At 36.0% G+C, this 19,862-nt stretch overlaps 2 protein-coding genes across 2 annotated transcripts; both read right to left on the minus strand.

Annotated features, from left to right (window-relative positions):
• Nucleotides 1–1,115: 1,115 nt before the first annotated feature.
• Nucleotides 1,116–7,721, minus strand: LOC137745571 (autophagy-related protein 18h-like). Its single transcript, XM_068485544.1, has 9 exons — nucleotides 7,249–7,721; nucleotides 5,658–6,110; nucleotides 4,907–5,347; nucleotides 4,346–4,591; nucleotides 3,467–4,252; nucleotides 3,211–3,386; nucleotides 2,774–2,904; nucleotides 2,166–2,678; nucleotides 1,116–1,507 (listed from the first exon to the last, which is right to left on the minus strand). The coding sequence occupies exons 1-9, from the start codon at nucleotides 7,441–7,443 to the stop codon at nucleotides 1,503–1,505; spliced, it is 2,946 nt and encodes a 981-aa protein (XP_068341645.1). The 5' UTR covers nucleotides 7,444–7,721; the 3' UTR covers nucleotides 1,116–1,502.
• Nucleotides 7,722–9,819: 2,098 nt separating this feature from the next.
• Nucleotides 9,820–14,237, minus strand: LOC137746144 (receptor-like cytosolic serine/threonine-protein kinase RBK2). Its single transcript, XM_068486225.1, has 9 exons — nucleotides 13,769–14,237; nucleotides 12,995–13,101; nucleotides 12,527–12,910; nucleotides 12,124–12,375; nucleotides 11,874–12,031; nucleotides 11,007–11,086; nucleotides 10,790–10,925; nucleotides 10,546–10,695; nucleotides 9,820–10,374 (listed from the first exon to the last, which is right to left on the minus strand). Exons 1-9 carry the CDS (start codon nucleotides 13,804–13,806, stop codon nucleotides 10,204–10,206), a joined length of 1,476 nt encoding a protein of 491 aa, XP_068342326.1. The 5' UTR covers nucleotides 13,807–14,237; the 3' UTR covers nucleotides 9,820–10,203.
• Nucleotides 14,238–19,862: the final 5,625 nt, after the last annotated feature.

The following is a 19,862-nucleotide window of genomic DNA, read 5'->3' on the forward strand; positions in this document are numbered from 1 at the left end:
TCCAGCACATTGAAAAATATTTCCTCAATATTAAGGTCATAAAAGACAAAATTTTAAATAATACCAAAGAATTGTACAACAACAGAAGATTTGATTGAAATTATGGTGGTGCATCTCACTGATTGGAAAAGAACGAAAAATGGCCACAAGTCTTTCAACAATATTTTTCTTTTGTTTGTCCGCCTCGAAACAAAAGCATATGCACACCGTAAACACACAAATCCAAACTATAGCTCTACAGGAGCGATCTTGTGCCTATGTTTCCATCCTTATCTATTTCGAGTTGGAACTTTTTCTCGATCAATAATTTATTTACTTTTTGGCTCATTTGGTGTGCTGGACTGAATCTGGTTAGGTCTTTCACTGGTTATAGGGTATGTTGAGGGAAGAAATAAAAAGAATTGTGTCAAAATTGAAAGTACTAGATAGATTACTTGTTATCTCTTTGAATTCCCCCAAAAAATGATAGGATTAGAAAGAATAAATTTCATCCGCGTCTAATCTCCTTCTAATCCTCTCAAAATGAAAAAGCATTCACCTCCACCTTCTGTATACCTTAAATTTTATGAATGACATCCAATACAATCATAGGCGCTGAAAGAGCTCTTAATCTCTAAACTCTAGTAACTTCTTTACAACGGGATGCCAGTATGACAGTATATTATGCAAAGTTATGATTAAAAGCTAAAACACATTACAATATGTAACCGGCTTGAAAAACAGCCACAATGGCATTGTTCCCCGTGTAGGTAAGTTTATCTCCTGACAAAATTATAGGCCCACAAGACTGCAAAAAGGCCATTGCTAATTAGGTACTTTTATTTAGTCTAATGGATTTTTACGATTACCATCCAAATAACTAAACTTTTAACTTCTTCTGGATCAAAGAAAATGCCATTTGTGCGGAAAAAGAGGACGACCCCAAGCCAACAAGACTTTCCGTTTTGCGAGGATTGGAAGAAAAGAAGAACATCTATCGTAATCAGTCTTACCCTTACTTTGCAAATCTGTTTTCACGACTCAAACCCGCGACTTTTTCGGTCAAATGGAGCAAGCTTTCCATGCAATTTGTACAGAAACTAATCACAAAATTAATGCAATCTGTATATTATATGTTCTCTTTAAATTTTCCTTTATTCTTTTTTTTTTTTCTTTTCATTGAAGAATGAACAATGTAAATTATACAACACATAAAAGAACCTGTCCACACAAATCATTTCTACTTACGAATCTCAATTTACAACATGTACAATGAGAATTAGAAGGGAAGTACCAGGCATTTGCCCCGGCGGCACTACGACGGCGACGAGCCAAAGATTATATCACTTGTATCAATTAGTCAGTAGCGTTTCCAGTGTCGAAAAGAAACAACCTGAAACTTCATCAATTAAATTTCAATACGAGCATTTAACCAAGCTTTGACCAAACCTTTTTACAATACTCGTGGATAAGAACGAAAGGAGTCCGATTACTTCAGTGCAATTTGAGAACCGGAAGGTACATCATCCTGAAACAGAAAGCGTGGAAGCGTCAATGGCTTACAGATCCAATTTCCCAGCAGGGGAAAGCTACATGCCTGTTCCATCAGGTTCCGTTGATTGTAAAGCTACTCACAATAAAATAACATATAAAGATATATAACACATGAACATGAAAGGCGATAAATCCTTATTCCAATGTTAATATACACAATCATCCTTACATCCTAATGTGAACGCATACAGAACTGTCATTACAAATACCTCAAGGCAACATGTTTGGAGAACTTTACTTGACCGATATATGATCCCATTAGAGTAGTTATATAATACTACGTGATTGCTCAACATCTATACAACATTCCCGCCCAGTCTGACTAGGATAACTTATTTAGTCTAAGCAACCGTACAGTCTAAAATGTACTATACCCAAACATAGTGTACATAACATCCCCAAGAGAGGGAAATCAAGATGAGTGCATAACGTGTTAGAACATGAATGAGAAGTCAACAAAGTATTAGTGAAATCCAGTAGAATACGTGATTGCTCCATAGAAAACACAATATAACAAGTTCAAATCAACGGTCAGCACTCAGAAGCATCCATCTTCAGTTGAAAACATTCCATAAATGAGACAACTTCTAATTAAAAGAAGTGATCAAGTGATAAATGTGTCGTAATCTCACCTTCCTCGGAGAAGGCAAAAACACCACCAAGCATGTCATCATTGTCACCATCTTCCTCGCTTTTCTCCCTATCACAGGGGCTGTCAACATCAGTTCCAACTTCAGTCGACTCACGAAAGTTGCTCAGAGGTGATTCTTTACAATACCCCTCTTGGAAAAATGGCTCAAAATCCGGTGATTCGTGTACTGGTCCTTCATCGAGCATGTTCATACTCAGATCAGAACGGTTAGAACCTACATTGTAACCTTCACTGGCCCCACCACTATTCACCGACTGAACCTTTGTTGCAATAGTTCTATCGGCTGAAAGGGAGCCGCTTGTTAAAGTGGATAGACTATTTGAAAAATTACAATCGTCACCAAGAGAAACACCTGAGGTCGGTTGTTTCAGGGATACTGAAGTAATATTTTTCTTTGTGGAGATATAGTTCATGTGAGGTGATACCGAAAATGATCTCCCTCTTTTTTCGCCATTCTGACCATTTCCAGGTTGGAGAATAAATGGATAATCACCTACCCATTCGTTAAAGAAAAAAGGTTGCATTAGAAAATCCTCTTGTATGCATAAAACGATAATAATATTACATCAGAAATACCAGAATTCTTACCAGCATTTGGGTTTTCAGCTGAGCCTATAGGTGTCAAATTCTGACCAGAACTAACAGAATTTTCCTGAAACTTTTCTTTATCTTCATGAGAATCAGAAGATGAACTTGAGCATCCTCCTCCAATTAGATGCCTGCATAAAGCCCCCAACAAATTCAATTAGTGTTTAAAAATTAAAACATTCAAAAGTAATATTTGTGATGCTTTTTAATTGTTATTTAAAAAAAAACATGCTCAAGAAACCTCTGGCCTCTCAGAAAAGGTCATCAAACCATATAGAACCACAAACGCAAATCACATACGAAATGCAAAGATGCAAATTTTCAAGGAAGCTTAACAACCTCCAGGAGGAAGAAAAAAGATGCAAGATGGATTTGTACAAAATGCTACAAGGCGCAAATTCATGTTCATTTTAACATTACTACAGCAGCAACATTACCTGCCATTCCAGTCAGACTGAAACCTATGAAAAGGATGAACAACAGGTAGCAAATCTTTCTGCCTCATTTCAACCTCGTGAACAGGAAACTTCTCTATTTCCATCTCTCCGCCGGTAAGATCTTTACCAAAATTTAGCTCACCAGCAGCAGACGGACTCATTGTATAGAAATATATCTAAGACAAATGAAAGGATCACAAACATGTTTGACAATGGTGATAGCAAAGAGATCACACAGTCAAAATTTAAAAGGTACCTTAGATTTTTGCCAGATTGGAATCCTTCCAGAATTGATCTGAACCTCAGCATTAGAGAGGTAAACGTGAGATCGTTCAAAGGGTTTTGCCAACTCCTTATCCCCAACATCATTGTCATCACAGTCAGAACTATCAATTCTGTCAATATCGTCTTGTTTCTCAAGTATGATCCCAGAAATGCCTTCCTCTCTTTCAGGCCAATCATTTCTTCGGCAAACATCCAAGAAATGAAGAGATTCAACTTTCACTCGCAAATCTTCATCCTGTATTTGAACTGAAGAACCTGGCCCAGCTCCTGAAACAGTGTCACCTGCCTCTCCTCCCAATGAAGGCAGTAGTTTATACTGAATTACATGACCAGAAGCAGTATAAGCCAATAAGTGCTCCAATGCAGTGACCTTTGCATGGAAAGATTGCAGACCATCAGGTACGGAACTATGGAATACAGCGGCTACAGCCCCAGATCGAAAGGAACCCTTTCCTGCTGCAGAAGATGCTGCATTACTAACAGTGTTGAGCCACCCGGAGTTATTTTTTATTCTGCTAACCACAGAAAGGGTAGCTGCTGGAGGTGGAGAAAAGGTTTGCTGACTTCTTGTGAAATATGGAGTAAACCACCATGGTGCAGATGGAACCATTGAAAGTGTAGGTCCGTCAATATGGGAATGTATTTGCAAAACAGTGTCACCACCGAAGGGAGATAAAGCAAAAATATGGCTAGTTCCCCTGGATGTAACAATTGTAATCCATTGACTGTATTGACTAAAACAAATGTCTTGGATCACCTGTATAATAAGCACAAGGAAAAAGAAGTCACATTAACATAAGGAACATAATAGTAATAGCCTAAGATGAAACAACAAACGACCAAAACTTACAGCAGACGTTATGCCACGATGTAGTTTGTAAAGGTGCACATGAGAAGAAGTCCAGTCAAAGCTTTGAGTGCATGATCCATTACGCGAGCAGGATGGCATTATTCGAAAAATGTTTATATTGTTTCCATGTATTGAGGCAGTAACTAGAAGAGTCCCACTGGGGTCAAAACACAGGGCAGAAATGGGACTGGTATGTGCCCTAAATTGTGACACAACTGCTCTGGAAACAAAGTCTTTTATAACAACCTGCAAAGGCCATTTCACTAAGTAAATACGGTTCAAGCAAAATTGCTCAAGGTAATAAAAATAAACCACATCCCCTATGCTATTCAGTATCAGGTTTTCTAAACTATTGAAAACATTGACTACGTCAGAAGATTTTTATTCTCATGCGATCGCTCAAACAGATTGTATCAAGAAAATGAAACATAGCCAAAATCTTTTCTCTTCTTGTAAGTATACTGAAAAACCAAAATCTTTTCTCTTCTTGTAAGTATATTGAAACAATGATGATTCCAGAGTGAGATTAAAATATAACTTTCAGCTAAAAAGAATACTTACCATTCCAGCAATATCTGTCTCGGTTGAATGTGATGCAACCCTCCCAACTTTCCAGCTAGAATTTGATGACACAGGAGAGCTAGAACCATCTGGTGTTAGATCTTGATAGTACTTGGACAAAGTTTTGTAACCCATGTCTCCCAGATTAAGTAACCCAGAAGCTAACTGTTTACTAGATTCCATTGCATATCGAGCCATCAGACTTCCACTACTTGGCGAAGTTGATGGACTTACACCAGGTGGAGTAAGACTTTGAGGACTGAGGCGGCCTGTGTTTGACATCAGAGGGTTGTTGGAGGCATAAGCCAACCACCTGGGACCAACAGCCATAGGACCATACCCGATATTGACCCCAACCAGTCCTTGAACTCCCAACTGGGGGACAGGATAAGTGAGGACACTGAATTTGTTCTCAAGGGTGACAGCATCGAAGCAGTATATCTGCCAGAAAAATTAGAAAACATAAGGGACTTGAAGACATGTTTGAATACTTCATTACCTATTTAGTAATACAAATTATATAAAATTCATATTTAAATGATGTAGCTTCCCAAGTGAATGAGTGAAACCAGTAGCCTACAACCATCCAGTCTAATTCTTCTGATTTGTTACAGGAACATGGTGACTTCCAAAAACATGCACACACCCAGAAAAACATCTAAGTTATTCAGCCTCTTACAGTTTGCTGGAAAAACAATTCATTCCTAAATGCGTATAAAAACAGTGAATACATGGGATACGCAATGCTTACTTGGGATGCAAGACCCACAGCTACTACTTGAGGACTGCATCTAACCATATACACAGTTGAACGGAATCTTAGAACATGAACATAACTGCACGACCTTAGCGAATAAAACCGAACAGCTGTAGGAGACAAAGCAGAGTTTCCTGTTTGAGGCTCAGAATGACCATTGGCCAACCCATCTCTCCCTGTTTGCATCGTACCTGAGCGCTTTTCATCACATGCAACAACCATGAGTATAGGATGTGAGGATCTGAATCCTTCATGACCCTCACACTTTGCAGGCAGGGGCTGCATCTGTAAAAATGTAACTGGATCATCACGCCTTGAGACAAGTTCACTGAAATTAGAGGCATCTTCAACTTCAAGGACTTGAAATCCATTGGAATAACCAAGTAGCAGAACATGTTTGAAGGAAGATGGACCAAGCTCTACTTTGTCGAAGCAAGCCCACAACACCTGTTTGCCACAATAAGTTAAATCACACTGATACATGTAAAAACAGTGTAAAGAAGTTAATGGAACCCGTTGAATCAATTGCACTTCACAATCAAAAGGAAAACAGCAGCTTTGGCTGTAGAAAATGTTGAAAGTGTACATAATGCCCCTTAACAAAAAAATAATTACTTTTAAGCAACGAGATGCTAAAGCATCTTCAAAATAATTCTGTGACTCACAATTTTTCAACCACTCACAGCTCAAATCTATTCAACCATCTCAGAGCACGAAACACATACAATTAAATTCTCAGTTGATTGCTGAATTTGAGCATAAAATACCACACCGATTTCTTACGCGTATATGCTACTTATAAAATGGTAATGATCCAATGGACATTAATTGGATTCTTCTTTGAAGAACATCAAAACCTCAAGATAAAGTACTTAATTATGTTACACCATATACTTCACTAACTATACGATTATCAATTTGATCACTTCAGTAAGTTTTGATGATTGCAATCATCCAAAGTTGATACTATCAGTCCACATTCTTAAATTTCATATTAATATGCATCGTAAAATTGGTCATATTTCAACTTCTACATTAATTAATTAACCAGGACTTCATTAATTCCACCCCTCCACAAACTACTAAACTAGTTGAAAACATTACTTCTTACAAAAACAACCCTGCTCAACAAAACATATACAAACTTCAGAAAATTCAAATTTTTAGAGCCAAACATCCAGGCCAGTCGAAAAATTCAAACTTCCCCTCACATTTCACATCTTTGTCCTGAAATTTTCTCAGCCGCCAAGCACAAAGCCCGAACTCTTCATTTCACTCTCTGTCACTCGTTTTCCTCACTAACCAAAACGGACTAAAATTTCACCCACATTAACTCACAAGTTCACAGCCAAAACAAAACAAAAATTCAAAACTCCCTAAACTTTCTAATTTCTCTGTTTTCTCCCCCAAATTTAGTAAGTTTCCCTTTCAATCCCTCTCTCCAATTTTCCATGCAACCAAACCAAAATCAACCAAAATTCCACACAAATCAATCGCTAATCCTATAATCGAATTCCAAAAGCATCATAATCAAGAAACATACGAATATAAATGAAATTCTAGATTAAAAAAAATAAAATTATACCTGGTCTCGGCAATCGTGAGAATCGACGGAGATGGAGGCGGCGACGGAGGCGGCGCCCGACCTTACGCCGGAAGATGCAGTTTTAATGCAAGAAGAAATGAATTTGAAAGAATTCGGAAGGAAGCCATTGTTATTGGCGTGTTGATGTTGATTACTCTGAACAACCTTAGTGCCGCCGTTTCGGTTCTTCTTCATAGTCAAGCAACAATTCCCCAGAGAATGCAACCGGCCACCGGAGATTCACCAGAAGGAGAGGCCCCCACCTCCGAGGGAAGTTGCCGACTTACTCCGATAACCAATAGCATAAAAGATAGTCCGGTGCAGCAACAGGGGCGGGGAACGACTTCGTTTATGGTGGTTCCGGTGGCGCCGCCGGTGGTGGTTGGATTTTGACCTGGATACGGAGACGGTTCGTTTCGTTCGCCTTGATTTTCTGTCCCTCTCTGGCTTTTTATTTTTTTTTATTTTTTATTTGCTTTTGGAGTCCGTGGCGTCTGTGTGTGTTGCTCGGTGTTGATTGCACAGTAAGCTAATTCGGGAAATGTCAAATTTGTCCCGCTGGGATTTGGATAATTTCGCCGGGACCCCTGCAAATTTAATGCGAAATGAAAATTATTTACCTGACTTTACGATTTTGCCATCACTCGCTTTCTTATCCAAAGCGCAAATGGAGATAAGGTATAAATGAAGAGATTCTCAAGTATCGTACCATTATTGTTACAGTACAACGTGTTGTTATAATTATTTACAATTTATTTATGTTATCGACTCGTGATAAGATTATTCATTCAAATAAATACAAGAGTTTGTTCAAAAGTATTTTTAAAATAATTAAAAATGATTATTAGTAAAAAAATCTTAAAGTGTTTTTGAAACACAAGATCAATTTTGACCAAAAACGTATTTCAAGTTTTTAAAAATCACTTCCAAATGAGTCTGAATTATGAGTATCCCTTAATTTTTGTTTGATTTGGTACATTATCTCTTGCATGTTTATTGGGTTAAGTACAAAGCGCGCCTTGATTGGTGAACTAGGTAAAGGTTAGCTAGAAAAGAGATCATCTCCGGATCTCTTCAGGATCTTTTCTACTAAGGCTACCGGATCAAGTGATCCGAACCCTTGAAATTTGATCAAAAAGCTAAAGTTATTATAACTTTTAAAATGAGCTCCTGTTTTTAACCATTAGATCAAATTTCAAAAACCCGGATCACTTGATTCGGTGATCTTGGTGGAAGAAATCAGGAGAGAATCTATTTCCTATCTTTTGTGATTCGAATAAGTTACTTTTGTATATTAGTTAGAATATACTTTTGTAATTGAGAGAAACTGTGCATAAATGAAGCAGTTTTTTAAAGATTATGATGATATATTTTTTTTTCCAATATTTTTTTGTTTATTTGTTCATAATAACCTTAAAAAAAATACAAATATTACTTTTTTTGTTAGACAACGGGCCTAAACAGCCCAAAACAAAAGAACAAAAATAAATTAGTTCGATTTTGGTCTATATAAATGACTCTTCATCCCGAAATTCGATAAAGATTATCTAATAAAATTAAGCGGACAACAAAATGGGAATGCTCAAACCAGCTGCAAAGAAGAGAGACTCGACATAGCCAAGCTAAATTCGAATATTACTTTGATCGGTGGATTAAATAAATTCGAATATTACTTTGATCGGTGGATTAAATAGAGTATGCATATTACTTTTATTCTTGAACATAAAATTTGAGTAAATTTTACTTGTCAACTTATCATATGGTTGGGTCTTGAATGGGTAGCCATGCACATTATGGGGTCAAAATTGTCTTTTTGCATCCTATTTGTAGCATTGAAGGCCCATTGGGTCCAAACAGTATTTTATGGAAGTTGAGGGCGCCAAGCGAGAATAATGGGAAATACTGGGGGCGGAAAAGGGGGGGGAGGGGGGGGGGGGAGAGGGGGTGGGGTGGGGCCCTCTGAATTGTAGGCTTAACGTGAGGGATAAAATAATTTGAAAAATAGAGGGACATTGGTTACTCTACGACAAGGGACGAGAATATCTTAAGCCATGATGCCCAACCATTACACGTTTCTTTTTCTATTTTTCATTTTTTCTTTATTTTTGAACAAAATGAGTCTCGAACGAGGACTTCTATGAAACCGAGACGTGATTTTTAATGATATCGAAAACTTAGTAATAATATAGTTCAAATTTAACTTTGGTAGAAATCGAACTTAAGGACTTCTCACTTATCAGTAAAAACTAGATCATACTAATAATTGAATACAGAGAAATTGGTTGAAAATAATAAAAAAAAATGCAAAAATACAATAAATAAGAAATTGTTTCTAGATTGTATTTGGTCAGGCCCGTTTATGGTAGCCCATTTAGATTTTGGGTATGGGGCATATTTAACGACCCACAAACAAAAGTTGTGGGTTTGGCCGGTTGATTAGAACAATATACCCGTCTCGTATGTCCGTATTTCAATCTCATATGTCCGTATTTCGAACCGCGTTCACGTAAATCAGAGTAGTTCAATGTTGACCTCCTCATTCAGGAGAGTTGAAGAACTCATGAAGTTCAAATTTTTCTTCCAAAAATCCAAACAAAAGTAATTCTCGAACAGGACCATATACCAGGTAGAACCGAAGAACAAAAGGCGCATTTCGGTGTCTAGATGGAAAGGAAATTCTTTATACATGCAGGTTAAACAAATACATCCTGGGGTTTTCATATTTTCGCGCATCCGACTTGAATTTGCAATGCAGTTGTGCATATTTGATCATTTTCGGGGCCATCAGAAACACGCCGATGATACTGTTTTTCGACATAAATGGCTAGCAGCATTTTTTTCCCCCCTAACTCAATCACTTTCTTGATTTCCATGCGGATTGCAAGCACCCTGGAAATTGATAAGTCTATGAGAGCAGCTAGAATTAACATTGTTTATATGTTCTATCCACCTATCTCAAGAACCAAAGGCGACCTGCTTGTGTCGATTGAGATCGCCTAGATACTTTGTTGAGTTATACTCCTGTGCATCCAGTAGTTCTTCCGAGTATGTTCTTTGTATGGACCTCCTTTTCGATTCTTTTGCACATTTGGATACATATTCATCGCCTCTCAGCAGCACCACAACCTGCACCAAACCAAAACATGTCATCATCCCGCTATCCAACATCTCAAACATTGCAGTGATACTAGGAGGCTGAAGTTCATGAAACAAGGTATGATGACCTCGCTCGATCAAGTCATCATGAATTGTTAACTCAGAAAAATAATGGGATATCAGTCTGAAATTTGTACTTGCCTGACTCATGCGAGGACGTAGAATAGAAGACTGCTCGATGCATAAAGCTGCTGTCAAAATCATGTGATCCATCTCTTTCTGGTCATAGTTGTCGCCGATATTAGGATCAACAAGCTCCTTGATCTCATTGTTATCAAGCAAAGGCTTTGCCTACAACGAAGTAAAAAAATTACATCCAGCTAAGTGCTTGTATATATCGACAAAAATAGATGGTATTTTTCTAATTATGCGGAAGCAAACTTACCCAAAGTACAAGGCTGTTCTGAAGATCATCCAAAGCTGGACGCCCGGTTATAAGCTCCAAGAGTAGGACTCCAAAAGAATAAACATCGGTTTTTTCATCTACTATTCCATGCATGAAATACTCGGGAGCAAAATACCTGCCATTTAAGGGTACAAAATGAAGATTTGAAATATAAAGCGTGTAACTTATTGGAAATGAAACAGTTTACAGCACATACCCGAATGTGCCTTCAGATTTAGAGACATTGTGATGAGTCCATTGTTTGGGGAGCCACTTTGCAAGCCCGAAATCACATATCTAGCATAAATTGGCTATACTAATCAGTAAGTTGATTATATAGAGAAACGAAAAGGACACCTAGTTTGGGTCCATGTGTGGTCAGCAATTAGCATACGAGAAGGCCAATATGATTCATATATAGTGGTGTCAATTTCTCTTTGTCAATATGAAAGAGGCAAAGAGAGCGAACTCCAAAAGGAAAAGATGTAAAACACAGTCTGTGTTAGCTTAATAGGAAACACCAGATTGAGCCTGAGTAAGCAAGCTAATGAAAGCTCGACAAAGTATTATGTGCTTTTGCGTGCTTACAACAGAGCAAATAAGTATCGAGATTCCTTAAAATTCTTTATGATTATACATTTGAAAGCATATCCTTAATCTTATGCCCTTATTTATCTCATGACTGTAAAGTTCACCATTGGCTAGGCTTATGTGCGGGTAGATCTTATGTGCTAAGGCAGTTATTGGCACATGCCCGTCATTTATGTTGAACGGGTATTGAACACAAAATGATGAAATTGTTCCATGAAAGCTACGTCCCCAGGATAAAAACTGACTGCAAATAGATAATTGTAACGTTTATGTGCATAAAAAAGGTTGCATGGAATCGACAAAGCTAGACAATGAAGTCAGTAACTAAAGACCATTGGCGGATTTATGTTTCAAGATACTGCAAAGATTATCTAACTGTAACATGTAGCCAAACTTGTTAGCGTATTGTAAACTCTACAAAATAAACCGGGAAACCGGAAGTTTTTCAAGTTTCAAAGTTTGAGTAATTTTAGTTGTGAAACTTGGAAAATACCTGAGGCACAAAATCCTCTGTGAGCAGAATATTATCGGCTTTGATATCTCTATGAATGATTCGCCTCTGGCAACTCTCATGAAGGTATAGCAGACCATCTGCTGTCCCCAAAGCAATTTTGTATCTTTTACTCCAATCAAGTTTGTTAGCCTTCGGACCTGGAATATGCAGATGACTTAAAAAAAAAAAACGCATAAACCGATAAGCAGTTTAAAACTAAGAACAGGAATCCACAGATACATGAACATACTGTGCAGAAGCGATCCTAAACTCCCAAGTGAAGATAATTCAAAAACGAGGTACATTCCTCCTTCAACGCAACATCCAATTAACTTAGCGGCATTAGGATGATCAACATGAGCTATAATGCCAAGTTCAGATAGAAAGCCTGCTGTTTTCTCATCTGCTGTTCCTTTCGTCAGCCGCTTGACTGCTACTAGCTGCCCACTTTTCAAACAACCCTTGTAAACTTCTGAATAACCACCCTTTCCAATTTGGTTTTCTGCAAGAAATAGGAACCACGGAGAAAATGTCACAATCAAAATGAAATTAAAATTTCCCCAGTTTTGCGAATTCTGCGATTAATGGTAAACATATGAGACCACATATCGGAATTGGATTGTAGGTCTTAATATCTGGAGGTAGTTACTGACCACTGTTAAAATTATAGGTCGCCTTTTGGAGCTCAGAGCTGGTAAAGTTCACCAACGAAGACTTGAAGTTGTATATATTAGTTAATGCTGGATTCTCTCTTGCACTCCTGATTCTTCTTCGTGATGATATCTTCGGCACACCAAGGGGAGGGAAGGAGGCTAACCGCTTAAGCGATCTTTTACCCCATTGTTTAAAGAACTTACGCCAGTGAGAAACTGAATTCGAACTTGAACAACATACTGATGACTCAGTCGTGCCGTTTTCAGTTGTGCTGTTTTCAGAAGTACTAGTCTCGGATTCAAAGCCTCTCACGCAAGCTTCTAAAACTCCTCTAGGAGTTTGGACATCCTCTTTCTCTTTTTCTATGTCGTTATACCTCAAATCTACAAACAAGAAACCGAGCATTACGACATAAGAATTAGAACACGAAAACAGATAATTAAACATCTCCAATCTACAAGGTCTACCTTGGGCTGAAGCAGAAGTAAGTAGAACTTTCTGCTTTCTCTCTTTCACCTTAGAAATCTCATTTGGGACCTTCAGTGACAAGTTTTCGGTTTCCTTTCCAGCTCCCCTGGATAGAAATTAACAAAAATATTGGCAAAAAAAATCTAAAATCACAATAAACGACGGACTTAAAAGGCTAAGAAATCCCCTCAAAGATTATATTTCCATATATATCATAAACTTTTTTGTTAAGGAAATAAAAGTTTACCAACTTCCTCAAATGCCGAAAAGGTAAAAGCTTTAGACCATTCAGTGCCATTGCTTGCACACAGACTGAAAGTCCATAGAACCCATTTGCTTAAACCCAAACAAACACAGAAAAAGTACGTATACACACACACAGATACATATACAACAACCAAGCCTTATCTCATTAAGTGGGGCCGGTTGAATCCTAAAATGTCGCTCTGCTCAATTTTGCGCCAAGTCTTCCCTTAGCTAAAACAGTCATATACATATATGCAAATATAACATTGAACACCAAAAGAAAACCCACCAGAACAATCAATAGAAAAGATCAGAAGAAAATTCTAAAAAAAATAAAAATTCTATCTCGGATGCAGCAAAAACCAAACTTTTTCACATTGGCATACAAAATCCAGAAACCCCAGAAGTTCGGCTCAACATAAAACATCAAAAAGGTAATTTTGAAATAAATAAAAGTACAAACACAGAAAAAAAAAAAAAAAAAAAAAAAAACCCCCAAATGAGAGAACATGAAGGAGCAGGCATACCATGAACAATAAGGTCCTTGCACTTCACCATTCGCCATCAACACTCCCACCAGATACACAGAGAGTGCTGCTTTCTTCAACAAAGGAGGCCCTGCAAATTTATAAACCAATATCTCTGCTTTCTTCAACAAAGGAGGCCCTGCAAATTTATAAACCAATATCTCTGCTTTCTTCAACAAAGGAGACCCTGCAAATTTATAAACCAATATCTCTGACCTTTTAAGCTACAAAAATCTGGTTGTTGCTATCCATATTGATAAAGAAATGAATCTAGAAGCTAAATGTTTGAACAGAGTCTCATCTCACTCTCTCTCTCTCTCTCTCCCCCCTGTTTGACACTGTATGGTTTTCGGTTTCAATGTGTTTTTTGCATCGGTCCGAAACAGCCGCTGCTGTGTCGAACTGGGTTGCTGACAAGTGTTTGAGATTTCGACAGCGAATTCTGCTCACAACCTTAAATCCAAGTGAGAGAAACTTTCAGACACGCAGAGAGAGAGAGAGAGAGAGAGAGAGAGAGGACGTTCGCCGTAGTGTTAATAAAACATTTTTTTGGGATTTTGCGCAGAATTTATTATAAAGGCCTTGGTTTCTAAAATATCTCCACTATTGCACAATTAAGATGCCAAATTTTTCAATTTAGGGGGCTTCTTAATTTGTTTTTTCAGTTTTGACCAAAAATACTTGAAATTCATGCTGAGAAATGGTAAGGGTATTCTATTCTATAAAATGGGGGATGGACTCTCTGACAGTTCATGTTTTTGGCACAATGTTTATAGTGTTGGTAGGAAAATTGACATTAAATTGTTAGGTAGCAGAGAGTTCATAGAGAATCACACTTTCAGAGAGCCCCCTTAACATTTATGTTTATGCATTTATTGTTGTTCATTCCATACAAATACAAACTTTTATGTTTTGGTAACATTACCTAGATGAAGGGGAAGAATTCTAAATATTCCCATAAGTTACATAGATTGATCTATTATAGTTGGGGTAAAAATTATACCAACTGATTTGAACTTCTATAATTGTTCTTGAGAAATTTATTCATGGACTTCTTGACATGTGTTGAACGACCTTAGTATCAACTTTAGGCAATTTTTTTCATTTGAATGCAGTGGCTTCTTATCAGAAGAAAATGAAAAATTTGTTGACGAATAAAAAACAATACAAATTGAAAGAAAGACATCCTGAATAAAGTCTGAATGATTTGTACAGATAGTTTTAAAATCTTTCGAGTGTCTTTTTGTGAGTCTCGTCAGCCAATACAACTACAGTTATGGAATTTGTGACCAATTTCTTACTTTACAAATGTGGTGATGACTTCATTGCTTTTCAACTCAATGTTATATACAAAAAAATTGGGTTGAGTCTAGATTATTACCCAACTTTTGGGGGTGATTTCAAATTGATTATGCCTTTTAAAACATTCTAAATAACTAACTAAAATTTTAAAAAAGGGACATCTATTAGATTCACTAGTGATAAATGATAACATGGATAATATTAATGCATGTCTGAACTCTCGAGTCATCTATGGATTTTTGAATCTCCAATTCAACACATTTTAGCTAAAGTAGATTTACGGTTTAACTTAGCTAAAAGGGATCGTTTTGCAGAATTAGAGCTCCAAAAAGGTGATTGGTGAAAACTAACTTTGGTATTTGCACCTCATCATTTAATGCTAGTAAAGTCTCACTTAATGTTGGTAAAGTCCTCGTTTAACGCCGGTGACTTGACATATGTCTAACTTTCAAAACATTAGGTATGTATTTGAATGTTTTAAAAGATTAATACTAATTGAAAGTTCAAACTACTATTATGATATGAGTAATGCTAGGGAGACTAAATATGTAGACTAAATTTTATAAATTAAATGATATGGAAGTTGATGATTGGATCATTACTTAACTATTATTAACGTGCTTATTTTCTTATTGGTAACACATAATTTAGTAATTTAGTCTACCTAATGTTACCCAACACTAATTTGAAATTAGAGAAGAGAAAGAAGCATGGATACAAATAATGAATAAAAAATAATAAATTATTCAAATTTAAAAAGTTTGTAGCTGAATTAATTAGAAGTATTTTCCAATGCCCTTATATTATTGCTTCCCTCTTCCCATCATTGTTTGTATAAAAACCAAATAGGAAGGGTTGGTTTGATTGTAATTTTACTTTTTTAACTCTTTAAATTGATGCATGAATATGCAAAATACAATTTTAAGACGGCAATTTGTTTTCTTGAGATGAACTAACATATAAATGGTATATATGCTTGCCAACTTTTAAGCATAAACATAATTGAAATGACCTCTTTAGTATTAGAAATTAAAAGACCAAGTAGTTACGAGTTCAATGGAAATTACCTCTTTAATTTGCAATCACCTAGAAAACTAGATTAATTAGATAAATAAATTTTCTTTTGGAATTAAAGGTACGCTATATTATGAAAGTTTTGATTACACTAGGGGAATGGGACTATATAGAGAAAAAAACAAGGGCTATTGAGCAAAAGAAATATGATCCCCAATGTAAGGGAGGGAGAGACCCCAAAACGACATAATATGAGATTATGGAAGAATGTTGTGTTGTCCTTCCAAAAAAAAAAAAGAATGTTGTGTTGTCCCATCGAAAGACAACCCCGATAGGATCATATAAAATAATACTTCGTGACCTAGACGAAATATAATATGAATATTCATTCTTTACGAAGAGGCATTGAAAGCGGAATGACTTACATGACATGTATACATGTAAGTTTTTTATTTATATAAATATTGTATCATAGATCGAAAGTAAATTATTTCTATTTACGTAATGTAAGTTGTTCTTATTCTTGATGTAAAGTGTACACTTATGAACCAATGAATATTACTTATAGGATAATGGTAGAAAAATCAAACTTTTAATCACACTTATAAACCAAATGATGTGTGATGAATAAGAAATAAACATATTAATCAACATTTAAGTAATAATCAAATGATCAATGTCCACATCATTTGGTTTACAAAATTTGATTTAAAAATTTGATCTTTCTAGCATTACCCTTACTTGTACTAGTGAAAGTGAAATGAAGAATAATTAAAATATTGCATGGCATTGAAGAGAGAGTATAGTGTGGAGAAAATTTTCAGTGCACTGGAAACATGATTCGTTACATAAAGTGTCATAATGCAAGTGGTTAAAAAAAAATTCCCAAGCTTCCAACGACTTATATTATGACACTTATTATATTAGATCGTGTTTTCAACACATTAAAAAATCTCTCCATATTATGAGATTGTGTTGGTGCATATATGTTAGGTATTGTATGGTCCGACTAGTGAAATCAGATTAAGAAATGGACCCTGATATACCGGTTGGCAGATGTTTTTGGCCTGAGTCATGGTTCTATATGAATGATGGATTTATGCTTTTGGCCATGGAGATGTAGACTTTCAAGCTGAACACATTAATTTTGTTGTTGCTTGATCTGATGGTCGATCTGATCCAAAAAAAATGTGATGGTCGATCCTATAAGTTCATCAAGTGGACTACTAGTGTAAATGTTATACCACCGGGTATGCTAACATCAGTTGCACGTGAGAATGTTACACACAATTGAAGTATAGTATATCCTGTCATACCTTACTTTGCTCTTTACCTATAATAAGTTATTATTTCTTAACCGCACATGTATACAAAGTATCTTGTTAAAACTCTAAAAATAAAAGTTTATACACATATGTCAAATTATAATTTGTAGGCAAAGAGGAATAACTCACTATATAAGAAGCCAATTATTTTTTTCTTAGGGATAGAAGCAGTTTCAAGGCTAGCCAAGTTAGGTAGCTAATGCAATGTGTCACATCTGTCTTCAAGTTTGAAACACAAAATTGAAATGTTATTAGAATGTAAATCTTATTAGCCTATATTGATTGACACAAGTAAATAAGGTCATCTTCAACTGATCCGGTCAGAGGGTTATAGGGTCGAAAATAGCTCGAAATGACACAAAAACTGTCTCTAAAAACTCTAATTTTTTTTCTTCTTCCTATAACTACCTAAGTTATTAAACAACATTAAATAACATTAAGTAACATTAAACAACATTAAACAATATTAAACAACATTAAATAACATTAAACTTAAGAGGACCGCCAGTTAGAATCCAAAGAGGATCCAAAGTTGGAATTCATTGCAAACTTGAATTGAAAGAGATTGAATTGAAAGCGAAAGAGATATTGGAGAGGGTCAAGTTGAAGGTGTGTGAATTATAGCCTAATATCCACCCTATTTATGGATATTGGAAGCTGAAGATAAGAAGTGTCACGTAGATAAAAATCATATCTAAAATTCCTACAACCAATTACATCTTGACACGTGGCACTTGAAATTCGAGACGTAAAATTATTAAGATTCCTTATTGACAAGAAATTTGCAAAGTTACTCACTTATCGACACGTGTCACTCGAAATCTAAGAAGTAAAATTATTGAGATTCCATATTGACAAAAAATCCACAAAGTTACTCACTTATCGACATGTGTCACTTAAAATCTTATCCAAAAAATTATTGAAATCACATCTCGAAAAATTATTGAGGTAGTTTATTTATTTATTTATTTTTTTGAACAAGCGATATTATCTATACTAAAGGGGAGGGGGTGGGCTTAGCCTCACAATGGGCTAGCAATAATGTGGTTCAAATTCATCTTTGGCGAGAATCCAACCTAAGACCTCTCACTTACAAGTGAAGAGGAATACCACTAGACTGTATTTTAATTTAAGTAACCATATTAATTCAATTAAAATAATAAATTATGTTCGGTCTATGACCCTTTGGCCCTCTCGGTTGGAAATTGTAAAAAATATGGCTTGACACTGTTCATTACAATATTAATTTCTTGGTGGGCTATAGGGGTAAAACGAGCCCTCTAACCCTCCTTCGGTTGGAGATGATCTAACTAACCTGGAGACACCGTGAAGGAAAAATTAGTATGCATAGTCTTTTTCTTCCTTTTTCAACTCAAATTTATTAGACAAGAAAAGTTTGTCTCATGGAGTAGGGTAAGATTAATGCTAGCTAGAAAAATGTATTCTTCACAGAGGACCAATACGGAATTCCTCCCACTTAATTTAAGATATGTGTACTCATTAGACGGATTTTCTACGACACCAAAAATTTGTATAACTTGATCAAATTTCAAGTACATTGTCTTGAGGCTTGTTTCAAACCATAAATTGATTTCTTGAGCCTTTACACCAAATTCTCTCTCCCTTATTAAATGTACCCTTCAAATTGCTTCATGAAAATTTCTTCATCTAACATTTAAGAATGCGGTTTCATGTAAAAAAAGTTGAATTGAGCTACAAGTGCCCCCTAAATGAATCTTTGGTAGATTCCGGAAAAAAATGTTTTACTACAGTCAATTCAATTCCTTCCTTTTGAGTGAAACCCTTAACCACTAATCTAACCCTATACCCTTTAAGTCTTCCTTAGAATCTCTTTTGATTTTGAATATAGCCTTGCATCCTTTTAGTAATTGAACTAACTCCCAAACTTCATTCTTACTCATTGATTCAAGCTCATATTTCATGGATTTCAACCACTCTTCACTTTGAGAACTAATTATGACTTCTTTATATGTAACTGGATCATCAAACTCTCCCAAATTAAATTCAGATCCTTGAAACAACAAAGTCATCTGATATGAAAATGTGGGCTTTTCAGAAAAAAAAAAAAAAAAAGGTGGGGTTTTTTCTTTTTTGATAGATGGGTTTAGTACTTGCGTCTTGCGCAAAACGAACTAATATAGATCGGCTTACTAACAAGATAAAATTCCATGGATGGACTCCAATCTTATGGCAGTGATGTGAAGTAGTGACCTTTTTGAGTAACTCCGTTGTACTTTAGTCTCTCATTTGTTCCTTAAAATGCTTTATTTGATTGATATGTATGTCACCCTATTGTCAATGTACTTGGTAACAAAAGCATAAACTCTTGCAAAAATACTAATTTATGGTGCCAATTTCTATACCAAGCCAAGCCTAGCTCGAGTTCTAAAAAAGTTTCTATGTTAGGAACCAAGCCAAGCCAAGCCTATTTG

The sequence above is a fragment of the Pyrus communis genome, chromosome 9 (assembly GCF_963583255.1).
Source record: "Pyrus communis chromosome 9, drPyrComm1.1, whole genome shotgun sequence".
In the NCBI taxonomy this organism is placed as follows: Eukaryota; Viridiplantae; Streptophyta; class Magnoliopsida; order Rosales; family Rosaceae; genus Pyrus; species Pyrus communis.

What these genes read in the sequence shown, in the direction of transcription:
- LOC137745571 (XM_068485544.1), bottom strand. Translation starts at nt 7,443, where the DNA reads ATGAAGAAGAACCGAAACGGCGGCACTAAGGTTGTTCAGAGTAATCAA. An exon ending in CTCACGATTGCCGAGACCAG is followed by an intron (nt 6,111 to 7,248) that starts GTATAATTTTAT and finishes TGTGGCAAACAG; the next exon opens with GTGTTGTGGGCTTGCTTCGA. An exon ending in CAATCTGGCAAAAATCTAAG is followed by an intron (nt 3,387 to 3,466) that starts GTACCTTTTAAA and finishes CATTTGTCTTAG; the next exon opens with ATATATTTCTATACAATGAG.
- LOC137746144 (XM_068486225.1), bottom strand. Translation starts at nt 13,806, where the DNA reads ATGGCGAATGGTGAAGTGCAAGGACCTTATTGTTCATG. An exon ending in GACCTATAATTTTAACAGTG is followed by an intron (nt 12,376 to 12,526) that starts GTCAGTAACTAC and finishes TATTTCTTGCAG; the next exon opens with AAAACCAAATTGGAAAGGGT. An exon ending in AGAACAGCCTTGTACTTTGG is followed by an intron (nt 10,696 to 10,789) that starts GTAAGTTTGCTT and finishes ACTTCGTTGTAG; the next exon opens with GCAAAGCCTTTGCTTGATAA.